The 15587-nt window shown below is 40.6% G+C and overlaps 2 protein-coding genes and 1 non-coding gene across 8 annotated transcripts in view; 2 read left to right on the top strand and 1 right to left on the bottom strand.

Annotated features, from left to right (window-relative positions):
* Positions 1 to 5622, top strand: part of LOC115164308 (armadillo repeat protein deleted in velo-cardio-facial syndrome) — a 242154-nt gene extending 236532 nt beyond the window's left edge. For all 6 annotated transcript variants that reach the window (XM_029716653.1, XM_029716651.1, XM_029716649.1 and 3 more), the window contains 3 exons: positions 340 to 434; positions 2657 to 2769; positions 4510 to 5622. In XM_029716653.1, coding sequence (XP_029572513.1) covers positions 340 to 434; positions 2657 to 2758 — 197 coding nt within the window. In that variant the 3' untranslated portion in view covers positions 2759 to 2769; positions 4510 to 5622. The remainder of the gene's footprint in view (positions 1 to 339; positions 435 to 2656; positions 2770 to 4509) is intronic.
* A 3112-nt stretch (positions 5623 to 8734) lies between these two features.
* The window catches only part of txnrd2.2 (thioredoxin reductase 2, tandem duplicate 2), a 29222-nt gene continuing 22369 nt past the window's right edge, over positions 8735 to 15587 (top strand). Inside the window, exons 1-8 of the mRNA XM_029716648.1 lie at positions 8735 to 8850; positions 9191 to 9256; positions 10132 to 10188; positions 10350 to 10494; positions 13017 to 13091; positions 13524 to 13602; positions 13773 to 13835; positions 14288 to 14358. Coding sequence (XP_029572508.1) covers positions 8775 to 8850; positions 9191 to 9256; positions 10132 to 10188; positions 10350 to 10494; positions 13017 to 13091; positions 13524 to 13602; positions 13773 to 13835; positions 14288 to 14358 — 632 coding nt within the window. The 5' untranslated portion in view covers positions 8735 to 8774. The remainder of the gene's footprint in view (positions 8851 to 9190; positions 9257 to 10131; positions 10189 to 10349; positions 10495 to 13016; positions 13092 to 13523; positions 13603 to 13772; positions 13836 to 14287; positions 14359 to 15587) is intronic.
* On the bottom strand, positions 12727 to 12798 carry trnat-agu (transfer RNA threonine (anticodon AGU)). Its single transcript has one exon. It is a non-coding gene; the product is annotated as a tRNA-Thr (tRNA).

Raw genomic sequence — 15587 nt, 5'->3', positions numbered from 1 at the left:
TAGACAATGCAGTGCAGTACTGTTTTACTTATGATGCTGTATGCAAGACCCCTCTCTTAACAAGATGTTGGTATAAGGATGGGCGTTAATTCAGTAGAACAGACGGCAACAGGAAGTGTGGGCAATTTTCTGATTTTAAATGTTCTCCTCAGTGCTCCTCTTTTCAATGAAAATGCAAACAATTGTCTTGTTTCCTCTCTAACTAATGAGTTCTTCCTCTACGTCTGATGTGCGCCACTCCAGTCCTGGAAGGCTGCATGCAGCTAGGCTACTGTAGTTTCCATCCATGCATTTACGTGATATCCTTCTGTGATCTTCTCTCTCGCTCTCTCATATTAGATGGCTACTCCACCATCGACCAGAGAGACAAGGACTGCAAGTACAAGAGTAGTGGAGACGGGTCAGTGGACCTGACAGAACGGGAGCCATTGAAGGTACTTCTGGTCTAGACCCACCTGTTACGGCCCATCTACAGCTACACTGACTAGTGGATCAGGCTATTAAAGCACACAAGTCGCGATGCTTCGTTCCTGTTAAGATAGCCTAAACCCGTCTCTCTTAGTGCCCAAATGCCCATGCCAGGCTATTTCTAAGGAAGGAGTTAAGCAGCAGCTGATGTTGTCGTCTGTCGAGCCGGGTGCCACTCATCTAGCAGTCCAATTTACTGGATGCAGACAGCAGATCTGAGAGCAAAGCAGCAGATAATTGAGCGTAAGCTTTGTGATTGTGAAAGTAATTAATGTGGGACTGGTTAAGTCCTGCTCCTCCATCTAGAGAGAGAGAGACTCCCAGGAATATCTGGTAGTGAAGAACTAGAGGTGGTTCGATGGGTCAAACATGCTAACACAGCTAGACTTAATGAATAGAGTTACCATGAGGTCAGACTAGTAGCATGGGAAAAGAGATGTTTACACATTTTGCAGTCCTCTATAGTCCCCCCCAGTTGCTTCTTGAGATGATTATAAATATAGGACTCAAAACAGGGTTGGGGAATAACTGATTACATGTAATCAGTTGCATGTAATATGATTACAAAAAACCTTTTAACTGTAATTAGTTACATTACCAGCCAGTGGCGGTTCTAGCTTGTATGGCTCCCTGGGCGAACTCCCTCTTCATTCTGCACTAACTGTAATTTGAATTGGAACAACACAAATAAATAATCATAACATTTAACACTATATAAATATAAAAATATATATACAAAAATAAGACTTATAAATATCAAAAAGAAGTAACAAAGACAAATGGAAACAAATTTGTGTTGATTTGTCACTCGAGCATCAATACATTACCCATCCCCCAACACTGTCAACCAAGAGTCAAGACTAAACCAGTTCACCTTGGTGGTGTGCAGACTGGTTTTATATTGTTCTTAACCATTTCACACAAACCAGAAATAAAATGCAACAACATGTCTGTGAAACTATATATTCACAGTATTATGAATGAATTGTGGTTTAGTTGGTAGCATTTCGTAGTTTGACTGATTTTACTAATTGCATTAGTACTGTACAAAGTTAGAGGTGCGCTATTTGATAGATTCCCCCTCTCCCCCTGCCTCGGGCTTCCAGTAGGGAGACCTGAGGTCAACCCCCCCCCCATCTCGTACTTCTGAGTGGGAGACTTTCCCAGGCAGTAGCCTGCCTTGCTCACAAACTAGAATCAGGGAGCCCACTCCAACAAGGTTAATTGACCCACAGTCCCACATGGTGACATGTAAATGAGTGATAGAAAACCGATCGCGCAAATGTCACCATTCTGATTATTTTTGTGCGGGCGCCCCGTGCCGCCCCCGGCTAGATGCCGCCTATACCTAAATCCGCCACTGTTACCAGCTAATGTATTGTAATCAGATTAGATACTAAAAAGCTAGATGATTAGTTATTGGATTACTTTTAAATTTAGAACTGATATTTGCTGAAAAAAATACATTGACACTTTTCTGTTTTCTCAATGACATTCAATTCAGCATTGGAAAAAAGGCTCAAGTTTACGTTTGTTCCACCTGAGCGAGACCACTATGATGACACACCAAATGTGTTTGATGGATCCTTTTTGTCTTCTAATGCCTCTTAAGGGGAAAGTAATCCAAAAATTACATTACTGATTACAATTTTGGACATGTTACATTTAGAAAGTAACCTTCCCAGCTCTGAACTTCAAGTTCAGAGATCCGACCGCAGCTGTTTTTTGGTCTGAAGATGACATAAATAAGTGCTTAGTGTGTAACTGGCAGCTATGTAGCCTGGAGACACACATGCTTCTCAACATACAGTATGCTTCTTAAGTCCTACAAAACCTCCAGAAGAAAATTAGCTGTCAGACAGGACTGGAGATGGCAGATATGTCCTCTGATGCCTACAGCCCCCACCCCCCTTGTTTTGAATTGACTTAAGCACAGAAATAACCAAAACTGCTCAACCCTGCTTTCTACACCTCCAGAAGCCTGCTACCCAAAATGCAACTGCTGTTTGAACTGCTTTGTCCCCCTCTGTTTGCATGCATAATTTGGTTTCTTGTTTTTAATCGCCTTTTTCGGACTCTAAAAGCTTCCTTTATGCTAAGGAACTAACCCTGGCATTCCACTCCTCTGTAAAGACTATATTTATTGACCTCTTTGATTTGCTGTTAACCCCTTCTCCCGTTGCTGCAGAATGACACAAATACGAAACACTATGTCAGGAGTAACAGGCCTGCAGTCAATCTGGTGGATGCTTGTGACGTTAAACCTCAGCCTGTTGACTCCTGGGTCTAAATGCATGCATGGTAGGTCTTACAAACGTTTGTTTTTCCACTTTTTGGATTGTTAGTCTCCGTTTTGTTTGCTCCACCGCCTTTCTGTTTTAGCCCTCACACACTTCACTGCTGGTTTGTATGTTTGTTTATGGTTGACCCAGAGTAATTGGCTTATGACACCAAACCTAATTTTCACAGTTTTGAAGCACCTGTTTGATGCACATCCATCTGTTGAAATATGTACCGTTTCCCTTGACTAATTCACATGAAATGAGGTTTGTTCTAAATGATGAAAGGGAATAACTCTATAGACTTTACGTGGATCACACACGCTCCGCTCTAATGAATAGCTTTAGGATGAACACAGTGTATCCCTCTCCCTATCTACGTTCATGACACACACTGTTCCCTGGGACAGAGAGTTCCTCCAGATAAATAATGGATACCTGGATGAACATAGCCAAGCCAGAGGAGCCAGTCTATGTGTAGACTGCCTGTGCTTTTCCAGGCTAGCTACTCTGAGGTTCTCTGGCTTGGCTGTATGACCGTATGTGCTAGGCTAGCTGCTCTGGGTTCGCTTCGTTACAGCTCATTATACAGGATCCTCTCATCACTCGCTCATATTTGTCCTCCTGTCCCATCACTTATCGCTGAGTGTTTCTGCTGTGGGTGAGAAGCTGTGGTAGGTGGCTGATCATCAACAGCTCTTTGGAGGCAAAGGGCTGTGTCTGTCTGTCATTGCTGTTAGCCTCAATATTCTCTCATTGCTCTCCCATCGCTCTCATCCTCCTAGGTGAAATGTAGTTATACAGTTATACAGCTTTGATTGACTCCTCATGTCTGAAAAGCAAAATGATTATCAGCACAATTGTTTATTTAATACCGCTTTTAAAAATATTTTGATCATCACATGATCTTGTCAAGTCAATGCTAATGAACAAAAAAACGTATCTAATCTAACAATGACATGCTTAGAATGGACATTGAGTCAATCATATAAGACAGGATAATCATACGGAAGGCCTACTTCACTATTGTATTTATTAGGGATCCCCGTTTGCTGCTTCCAAGGCAGCAGCTTCTCTTCCTGGGGTCCAAACACATTAAGGCACTTACATCACACGTAAAACAAAAGATAAAACAGTACATCACAACATTATTAAGCACTACATATCTACAATCCAGAATGTATAATACCACCATACAACAATATCACAATGTACATGTGTGTGGATTGTGAAGAGACCTCTGGTGGTGTGTTTTGTGGGGTATGCATGGGTGTCAGAGCTGTGTGCAGGTAGTTTAAACAGACAGGTCGGTGCATTCAGCTTGTCAACACTTCATTTGTGTGTTAACCAAGCTGTCTTTTTGCAGCTGCCTTTCAAACATGTCATCCGAACATCTCTCTCGCAGTCTTCTGTCTTCATTTTTCATTGGATTTGACATCTCTCAAGCATGTCGGAATATTGATTTATGTATTTTAGTATTGTGATTTTTGAATTACTGTAATACCACTTGATCGCTGTGCCCTCTGACTTACTGTAAAAGCTTGATTATTCAACTGCTTATAAAACCTGGCCTGTGTCCCATAGCACCCTATTCCTTTTATAAGTGCCCTATTATTGACCAGGGCCCATTTGGCTCTGATCAAAAGTAATGCACTAAGTAGGGTGCCTTTTGGGACGCGTCCCCTGCTCTACATAGGAGTTCAGGTCCTACATAATCACCAGTGTCCCCCCCCTCTCTCTCTGTTTTTTTTCTGTGTTCTAGGCTTAAATAACAACAGCGCAACATCTCAACTAGATGAGGATCTCCCATGTCATCACTGCCATAACACATGGAGCTTATTTTGATGTTGACTCGTCAGCAGATAGACTTTGTAAATGAAAGAGAGAAACAAAACAACAAAAATGATCATCCATCAGCCAATGTTTCATGCTTTTTGAATCAGCAAATGAAATGTATAGAACAGAAAATCAAAAAATGACTACTTCTACTATTACTCATACCTACATTCCCACTGGATGGACAAACATAGTGTACATGAACATGAGGACTCTGACTGTCAGGATGGAAGAATGGAGGCAGTTATCCTCCTAGAGATACAAGTATTCTAAAGCTCTAAGGATGGCTGCTGGTGGTGTGAGGCAGGAGAGAGAACATTATGTTTGTTGATTCTACTGCTTGCAAAGGTGGAGGGAAAGGGGAAGAGAAAATTAACTTTAATTTTCATGTAAAAATGAAGTTTGCTTCCAATTGTTTATTTCCATGTAACAATTTAGCTTATTGTTTCAATTTTATTTTTGTTAGTTTGTCTTTCCTCAAGGCACTGTAAATTGTATTTGTTTGTAATATTGTTTTTTTTCTTTTGCTGGTCTGTCTTTTTCATTTTAGTTTGAAGAAGTGTGGACTGGTGTGGTAATGGCAGATGAATGTTGGTGTGGTTTTAAGTTGGGGACTTGATGTTTGAGCGTCGCTTAAAGGAGCTGTAGCAGACTCCACACATACGCTTTTCAAACGCGAAGGCTCTCAAACACATTTGGCATACAGTGGTTCACTGTGTTTCTTTAAGTGCACTAGGATCATTGCTGTGCAACGCGTAGGGGACTGACTGGGTGCTGATTCAGTTCATAAACCCACAAGAATTTCACACACCTGCAAGTGTTGATTGGAGTTAGGGAAGTGAAATTACATGTACATTTGGTTGGGTTACTTATGGCTGTTGAGTAAAACAAAATGAAAATATATTTTCTGAATCGATACAGTCTTGGTTGTTTGCTGAAGGTATATGATTTACTCGGTTGGTTGCTGTTTGCCATTGATATGTAATAAAGTTGAATAGGATATAAGACATTTTGTTTATAAATGGATTGCGTTTATGAAGGGAGAGGATTATGTGAAGTACACTGAACAAAAATATAAACAAAACATTCAAGGATTTTAAAGATTTTGCTGAGTTACAGTTCACATATGGAAATCAGTCAATTGAAATAAATTAATTAGGCCCTAATCTATGGATTTCACATGACTGCGCAGCGGTGCAGCCATGGGTGGGCCTGGGAGGGCATAGGCTCACCCTTGGGGGGCCAGGTCCACCCACTGTAGAGCCAGGCCCAGTCAATCAGAATTAGTTTTTCCCTACAAAAGTGCTTTATTACAGACATAAATACCCCCCCTCTTCTGAAGAAGCTGGATGTAGAGGTCCTGGGCTGGTGTGGTTACACGTGGTCTGCGGTTGTGAGGCCGGCTGGACGTACTGCCAAATTCTCTAAAACGACATTGGCTTATGGTAGAGAAATTAACATTAAATTATCTGGAAACAGCTCTGGTGGACATTCCTGCAGTCAGCATGTGCACGCTCCCTAAAAACTAAAGACACCTGTGACGTTGTGTGACAAAATTGCACATTTTAGAGTGGCCTTTTATTGTCCCCAGCACAAGGTGCACTTGTGTAATGATCATGCTGTTTAATCAGCTTCTCAATATGCTACACCTGTAAGGTGGATAGATTATCTTGACAAAGGATAAACTGCTCACTTACAGGGATGTAAACACATTTTTGCAAAACATTTGCCAGAAATAATATTTTTGTGCCTATGGAATGTTTCTGGAATCTTTTATTTCAACTCATGACATATGGGCCAGCACTTTACATGTTGTGTTTATATTTTTATTCAGTGTACACGCTCCTGTTGTCAAAGGGTAGAACCTTAAAATGTTTTGTATTTTTGTTGGTTTTATAAATGTATATTAGGGTCAAAAAAAAAAAAAAAAAAGAAACTTAATTGTGTACTCATAACAGGTCGTTTCGGAAGCACATTCATTGGATAAAGGATCACCATGTTTGTAAACAGAAATAACTACATCATTTAGGTGTGTATCAAATCTGTAGAGTCATGTTAATTACATATTTATATTTTGTACTATCAAGATTGAAAAAAGAAGACATTTATCTTCAGCTTTCTTTTTAAAGGTGTGATGGACTGATGACCTGGTCTCCAAATCTTTGTAGGAGATTAGGGGGGGAAAAAGAGAAAGGGGAAGTGGATAGTTCAGCAGGGGTCACTCAAGAGAAGGATGGGTGGATGCAGCAGCAGGGATAGACAGCAGTGCTAGAATTCCATTTCATTTCACACTGCAATTATATAGTCGCTGATAACCTAAAAACGTGCTTTGATTTTGCCAATGCATCTTTAAAGAACTATTTGAAACAAGCATGAGCAAATGTACAGATGTTTATATATTCTTTAAGTGCCAGTTTTTGTGGTGTAATTGGATATTCAAGTAATTCACATCCGGAGAGAACAGAGGAGAGCAGTTTCATGTGGTTCAAGGCAGAATTGGCATCACATTGTACAAAGTCTGATTATTATATTTTTTGTTCTCTCTAGAGGCAGTTGAAATGTAGTAGAAGATTACGCCGTTGTCTTTTAAAGGGACAAAAGACAAGCTAAACTGCACGTGGGTAAAGATTTAGTGGTGGTGTTGTGATTCGTCTTTCTCCATCTCCAAGTGGACATTGCACTATGAACCTTCTCTCTCCCAATTCTGGGACTAGTGAGGGGGACCTCCACTACAGAACAGCTTAACTCATGCGTCGGCTATAGGCGAATGGCATGTGCCTGCGTCTGATTTTCTTTGTGATGTGATTTATAAAGCTTGCATATTTTACACTGTGTTTACAAAGACTTGTGATAAAATAAAGATTAAAATGTACATGTATTACCTTTTGATTACAGAGAAAAGTAATGTAATAATGTAAACGTTCTCCATGTCGACATACGTCCTCAGAACTGTGCTTTTCATTGGATTATTCATCTCTGACTGTCTATTCCTGACTGCATTTTGCAGTACACAACCAAAGGACCTGGCGTTGTATTTATATACATATGAAAGTATTCCAGGAGCTTGTTTGTGGATGTATATCGAATTGTACATTTACTAAACAAGATGCTGTGAAAGAAATGCAAGAAAATGGGGCAGAAATTGAATCAAAGGGGCAAGACCTACCTGTGTAGATATCACTGATTCAAACTCTTCAAAATAAAGTAACTGTATCAGTAGCAAATGTGTTTGTAACTATCATGTGCCTTAACCTTTTCCATGGTAGATAAAGAAAATGTGTTTTATATCATGCTTTATCCTCCCTCTGTCCTCCGCCCTCATCCCTTTCTCTGTTTACCTCTTTCCTTCTCTCTTCTTTGTCAGGCTCCCTATCCATCTCTCCCTTCCCCCTCATTCCACACACTCACACATTCACCCACTCTGTCCTCAGTGTAGTCTAGACTGTTGGTGGATATTTGCCTTGTGTTACATTGAATTATAAACTTTTAAAAGATGGAGACATAAAAAATTGTTTGATTTCATAGAGTAAGTTGTTATTGCTTTCGTAGCTATCAGAGCGATGCCACAGTGACATAATGTATTATGTTAATTTTACTAATATCCAGAGGCAAGTGTTATGCTTGTTTAAATAATGGGAAAAATACAGATTTGTAGAGTAAGTTTGGTGTGTTTTCAATAAACCATGCCTGGAAAGAACATGTTGCCTGTGTATGTTTGTTTGGTATTCCGCACAAATGCAAGGATATACAGCTTCATGTATTTTACCTGAAGCCGCAACACGACTGTATTGCAGAAAGTTGTCACTATTCTCTTATATAGCTTTCTTGTCTGCATGGTTAAATGAGACCTGACGTAATCTATAAATAAAAAAAAAACATGCTAATACCAAATCAATTGCTGCTGGGAATCCAACAATGGAAATATTCCTATTTTAAGTCAAATTTCACAAACTCCTCCTGAATGTTTCATTTCTTGTATAAGCCTGACCTAGTCTATCAAATGTACTTATTTATTACGTAGCTACTACAGTAGCAATTTATCTAATGTTCTATTTCCAACACTACAACGCCATTTCAACTGTGCAACATTTGACAACGTTGCGTTAGTGAGTGTGCCTCACATACGTAAAATAGGTCAGGCAGATTTCCAGACACCTATGACTCCGTCCTAGGTCCTTTTGTAAGAACAACATGGCAGCCTTATGTAGAGTCAGACACCGGTGGAAACGCACCAACTGCATTCAACTAATTACGAGAAACTTGACTGGTAGGGAGGTTGTTGCTATATTACTAGTTAGCTTGTGACAAACTGACAGATTATCGCACAGCGTTTAGTGTTTTTGTTTGCTACACTACAGTGGCTAACATGACCCTGCTAACGTTAGCTAAGCTACCTGTCACTGCCAAACAAGCTGTCAGTGTGAAGTATTCCTTGTCGACATTGTCTTTGGCAGAATAACGTGCTGTTTTCAAATGCCCTTCACTCTGCACTTGTCTGCTTGGTTTCTAGATGAGTAACCTCATGCATACATTTTAGTTATGTGTTTATTATGGTATCACTATCAGCATTGTCCAATAGAGATTGAATGGCATTTGGTTTGTTACAGGAACGTTTGACTATGATCTCGTCGTTATTGGTGGTGGCTCTGGGGGGCTGGCTTGTTCCAAAGAAGGTGAGTGTCTCAATCTCAGCGTTAGTATTACAATATGTTATGAGCTAGGGACTTGCCTTTTGTGAAGTCGCTGTTCTTGAGCAGGGGTTCACTAACTTTTTCACTCCGCGTTGGGGGACATAGCGCCCAAGCCTATTTCTATGGGCACAAGCACTGTTAATGAAAAACTGTTCAAACCCCTCTTGTTGGCTGAGAGAACATTTGGCAGGTTTGAAGCTTATTTCCCGCAGTTCTATACATTTGGTCATTTGTCTTGTGTGTTCATATATTTGAGTAAGTCAAACATTGCAACAAAATCAATGGGCTAAAAAACGTTGGCTGACATGGGCTAGTTGATCTTGACAAGTTACAAATAGCTCTCTACTGTCTGCAATGACTGACATGACTAGAGACACTTCTGATGCACTACCCAATTTATAAGTTATACCTTGTGCATTCTACTATTACAACTTTCAGTAGTCCATTAAATTATGTCAAATATAAATGGTAAAGTACAGATACACAAAAACACTACTTAAGTAGTACTTTACACCACTGGGAACCACTGTTCTTGGGGATAGTATACAATCATGTACCCCAGATGGTTTGTTACCAGGTTGACTGGCTCAATGGACCCTTATATGTGAAGGTTCTGTATGTGGGATAGTGTCTAATTCACAGGAGGTTGGTGGCACCTTAATTGGGGTGGACAGGCTCGTGGTAATGGTTGGAATGGAATCGTATCAAACACATGGTTTCTAAGTGTTTGATGCCGTTCCATTCGCTCCGTTCCAGCCATTATTATGAGCCGTCCTCCCCTCAGCAGCCTCCACTGGTCTAATTGCAGCTTTACTGAACGTGACGATTGACCAAAACATCATGTACTTTGTTTTCAGCGGCTCAGCTAGGACAGAAAGTTGCTGTGTTAGATTATGTGGAGCCGTCAGTTAAAGGTAAGAGAAATGTTATACTGACTGTACATTCCATCATATTCAGCTTGACTTGAACCGTGAACGCATTTCTCCTTCTCTCGGAGTAAAGAAACACTATGCATGTTGTGACCAATCTGCATGAATATAGAAGATAAACAAAAAATCTCATGCTTCCCTTTCAGGTACTAAGTGGGGCATTGGTGGTACATGTGTGAACGTGGGCTGCATTCCCAAGAAGCTCATGCACCAGGCTGCTCTGCTTGGCACAGCTCTGAAAGACGCTCAGAAATATGGCTGGCAAATCCCCGGGCCCATCTCCCATAACTGGTAAATCTCATTAGTACGAGAACAGTGAAAACCTGTGGATATGCACATTTCCTTAACTATTGCTTTCCAAAATAGCAACATTCTTGAATTCCCATCACTAGATATAATAAATAAGACAATATATACAGTATCCCCAAGCCATAAGACTCCTGAACATCTAATCAAATGGCTACCCAGACTGTGTGCATTGCCCCTCCCCCTCTTTTACACCGCTGATACTCTGTTGTTATCATCTATGCATAGTCACTTTAATAACTCTACCTATATATACATATTACCTCAACTAACCGGTGCCTCCACACATTGACTCTGTACTGGTACCCCCCTGTATATAGTCTCGCTATTATTTTACTGCTGCTCTTTAATTACTTGTTACTTTTATTTCTTTTTCATATTTTTCTAAACTGCATTGTTGGTTAGGGGCTCGTAAGTAAGCTTTTCACTGTAAGGTCTACACCTGTTGTATTCGGTGCATGTGACTAATAACATTTGATTTGATTTTTCCAGTCAAAAGTTTGGACACCTACTCATTCAAGGTTTTTTTTTTTTTTTTTACTACATTGTAGAATAATAGTGAAGACATCAACTATGAAATAACACATATGGAATCTTGTAGTAACCAATATAATTTATATTTGAGATTCTTCAAAGTAGCCACCCTTTACCTTGATGACAGCTTTGCACACTCTTGGCATTCTCTCAACCAGCTCCACCTGGAATGCTTTTCCAACAGTCTTGAAGGAGTTCACACATATGCTGAGCACTAGTTGACTGCTTTTCCTTCACTCTGCAGTCCAACTCATCCCAAACCATCTCAATTGGGTTGAGGTCGGGTGATTGTGGAGGCCAGGTCATCTGATGCAGCACTCAATCAATCTCCTTCTTGGTCAAATAGCCCTTACACACCCTGGAGGTGTGTTGCGTCATTGTCCTGTTGAAAAACAAATGATAGTCCCACTAAGCGCAAACCAGATGGGATGGCGTATCGCTGAAGAATGCTGTGGTAGCCATGCTGGTTAAGTGTGCCTTGAATTCGCAATGAATCACTTAGTGTCACCAGCAAAGCACCATCACACCTGCTCCTCCGTGCTTCATGGTGGGAACCACACATGCGGAGATCATCTGTTCACCTACTGTGCATCTCACAAAGACACAGCGGTTGGAACCAAAAATCTCAAATTTGGACTCAACAGACCGAAGGACAGCTTTCCACCGGTCTAATGTCCATTGCTCGTGTTTCTTGGCCTAAGCAAGTGTCTTCTTCTTATTGCTGTTATTTAGTAGTGGTTTCTTTGCAGCAATTCGACCATGAAGGCCTGATTCACGCAGTCTCCTCTGAACAGTCCTCTGAGGCTGGTAACTCTAATTAACTTATCCTGTGCAGCAGAGGTAATTCTGTGGTGGTCCTCATGAGAGCCAGTTTCATCATAGAGCTTGATTGTTTTTGCGACTGCACTTGAGGAAACTTTCAAAGTTATTTACATTTTCTGCATTGATTGACCTTCATGTCTTAAAGTAATGGACTGCCGTTTCTCTTTCCTTATTTGAGCTGTTCTTGCCATAATATGGATTAGTCTTTTACTAAATAGGGCTATCTTCTCTATACCACCGCTACCTTGTCACAACACAACTGATTGTCCTAAACGCATTAAGAAGGAAAGAAATTCCACAAATGAACTTTTAACAAGGCTCACCTGTTAATTGAAATGCATTCCACGTGACTACCTCATGAAGCTGGTTGAGAGAATGCCAAGTGTGCAAAGCTGTAATCAAGGCAAAGGGTGGCTACTTTGAAGAATCTCAAATATAAAATCTATTTTGATTGGTTTAACACTTTTTTTTTGTTGTTGGTTACTACATGATTCCATATGTGTTATTTCATAGTTTTGATGTCTTCACTATTATGCTACAATGTAAAAAAAAAAAAAAAAATGAATGAGTAGATGTGTCAACTTTTAACTGCTTTTTTTTTTACCCATAGTCATTACTTGGTTAAATGTTGGTGAATGTTTTGGATTGATAAGCATTCAACACTAAGGTTAATGGACCCTTATGTTCCATCTAGTGGTAATGTATCAGTAAGACATGATGGGGGATTGACCTTGGTTGTACATTCAATACATTTTTGTAACTGTAACTTTTTAGTCATTTAGCAGGAAAGACACTCAGACGCTATTGTCCGGAGCGATTTACAGTAGCGGGTGTATACATTTTGGGTAATTTTTCATACTGATCCCCCGTGGGAATCGAACCCATAACCCTGGCATTACTAGTGCCATGCTCTACCAACTGAGCCACACGGGAAGACTGCATGGTGACTCTCACACAGCTCACCATAGGGCGTTGTTGTGAACTGAGGAATATTCTTTGAAGAACACACTTCAGATCACTCACAATCCACCAAGTTTATTAGCTAATTTAACGACGAACGCTTGCCACATAATGGACACTGAGTGAAAATGCGCATTGTTTTATTTTGTCTTATCACAGATGCCTGTCCTATACCATGTGTTTTTCTCCAGGAGTACCATGGCAGAGGCCGTGCAGAACCACGTCAGGTCCCTCAACTGGGGTCACCGTGTCCAGCTTCAGGACAAGTGAGTGACTCCTCCTTACCTACAGCCACTTTAGATCATAGATTCTGTTGTCGACTTGAGCAGTGGTTTAAAAAAATCTATATATATATTACACATACATACCTGTGTTTTGCAGCCCTTTTTTGTTATGACCTGTTGGTACACAGAGGTTACAGCGGTTCGGGGATAAATAGTAAATAAATTGTACTCAGTGCTCTGACTGAATGGCTACAGGGCTAAACAGGTGTTTCCATGCCTGTATGTTCCCATACTCTCACAACTGACGTATACATTGTGCAACCAAATCTCATATTTATTATACCCAGTTTCATTGAAAACAGGTTTTAGTGATCTAGGCTTTACCTATCTCAGCCAAACCCTGTCTTTGCACAAGATCTCCTATGAGTCTTCCTGTGGTGTTTGCGCTGTCATAATGTTGTTTGTGTTCGACAGGGAAGTGAAGTATCTGAACATTAAAGGAAGTCTGGTGGACGAGCACACGGTCAAAGGGTTAACCAGGACAGGAAAAGAGGTAACAGTCATTTAAACTGGGAGTTAATGACAACATTTTGAAATGTTCACCGTATCAGTTTTTTTTAAATGAATTGCTGTTTCACACAATCGTAAGGAGTATAATTTCAACACTGCCATATTACATTTTTTCCTATTGAAGTTATCATGTCTCTCCCCCTTGTCTGGCAGATTATGCTGACTGCTAAGAATATTGTGATTGCCACTGGGGGGCGGCCAAAGTACCCCACACATGTAAGTATTAACCTCTTTGCTTCTCCCTCTCTCCCCGTCTCCCTCTCTCCCGTCTCCATTTGTATGGTGTCCTTGCCCAGTAGACAGCTGCTGATAACACCACAGTGGATCTGGACCTTTTGATGGCGTGGTGGTAAAACATGTCTGTCTCTGGGTGGAGGAGGGAGGCTGTGTCTGGTACTGCGTCCCAAATGGCACCCTAGCTTTTCACTATGTAGTGCACCACATGGGGAACAGGGTGCTGTTTGGGATAACCGATGGGTCTGAGGCCTCCCTCTGTTGTGTAGCACAAGCTGCTGCTCACTGTCTGTTGATAACAAACTAACAAGGACCAAAGATAACCTTCCTCATCTGTCCAACGGAGCTGATCATTTACCAGAGGCTGTACGAAAAATTGTGTGATTTCAAACGGACAGGTGTTGTCTTGAACTGTTGTATTTCCTGTGTTGTAGATCCCTGGAGCAGTCGAGCACGGCATCACCAGTGATGATATCTTCTGGCTGAAGGAGTCCCCTGGCAAGACGTGAGTGGTACATCCTGTGACTAGGACTGTGGCGGTCATTACATTTTGTCGGCTGGTGATTGTCAAGGAAATAACTGCCGGGCTCGCGGTAATTGACCAGCAATTAACATCAACACATTTAGCATCTCCTTGCTTCCACACATAGCCTACAAGCCACTGATGCAGATCTTTGGAACATCTACATTTTAAAATATCTAATAAATCCATGTAATATAGCCTACACCTTCACAATAAATCCATTATTTATTTTAGACCGGTCTAAAGAAACATGATATGAGGAAAATGTGGTCTATTTGAGAAGAACAGAATAGCATACTCTGAGTTGTCCTTATGTTAGGTCCTGATCTGGCTATGCCATATGGCTGTGGGCTACGCTAGTTCATTTAGCAGACAAGATTTTCTTTGAGTTCCGTGGCATTATTTTATAGTATGAAGAATACAATTGAACATAGCTGAATAAAACATATTTTCTCCAAACGATATCTGAGGGAGAGCGTACATGTAGCTATTCTGTGTTCAGCGTTTAACAAAGAAACAGTTCCTCCTATATGCTTAATTTAGACTTATATGTGTGTGTGTGTGTGTGTGTGTGTGTGTGTGTGTATATATACACACACACACAGTTCCAGTCAAAAGTTTGAACACACCTACTCATTCAAGGGTTTTTCTTTATTTTTACTCTTTTCTACTTTGTAGAATAATAGTGAAGACACAAACTCTGAAATAAAACATATTGAATCATGTAGTAACCAAGAAAGTGTTAAACAAATCAAAATAGATTTTATATTTGAGATTCTTCAAAGTAGCCACCCTTTGCCTTGACAGCTTTGCATGCTCTTGGCATTCTCTCAACCAGCTTCATTAGGTAGTCACCTGGAATGTGTTTCAATTAACAGGTGAGCCTTGTTAAAAGTTCATTTGTGGAATTTCTTTCCTTCTTAATGCATTTGAGCCAATCAGTTGGGTTTTGACAAGGTAAGGGGGGTATACAGAAGACAGCCCTATTTGGTAAACGACCAAGTCCATATTATGTCAAGGACCGCTGAAATAAGCAAAGAGAAACGACAGTCCATCATTACTTCAAGACACGAAGGTCAATCAATGCGGACAATTTCAAGAACTTTGAAAGTTAGTTCAAGTGCAGTCGCAAAAACCAAGCGCTATGATGAAACTGTCTCATGAGGACCGTCACAGGAAAGGAAGACCTCTGCTACAGAGGATAAGTTCAT

The sequence above is a fragment of the Salmo trutta genome, chromosome 27, assembly GCF_901001165.1.
Source record: "Salmo trutta chromosome 27, fSalTru1.1, whole genome shotgun sequence".
Taxonomy (NCBI): Eukaryota; Metazoa; Chordata; class Actinopteri; order Salmoniformes; family Salmonidae; genus Salmo; species Salmo trutta.
Note: the sequence above shows the minus strand (reverse complement) of the source record. Positions and strands in the feature narration are given on the sequence as shown.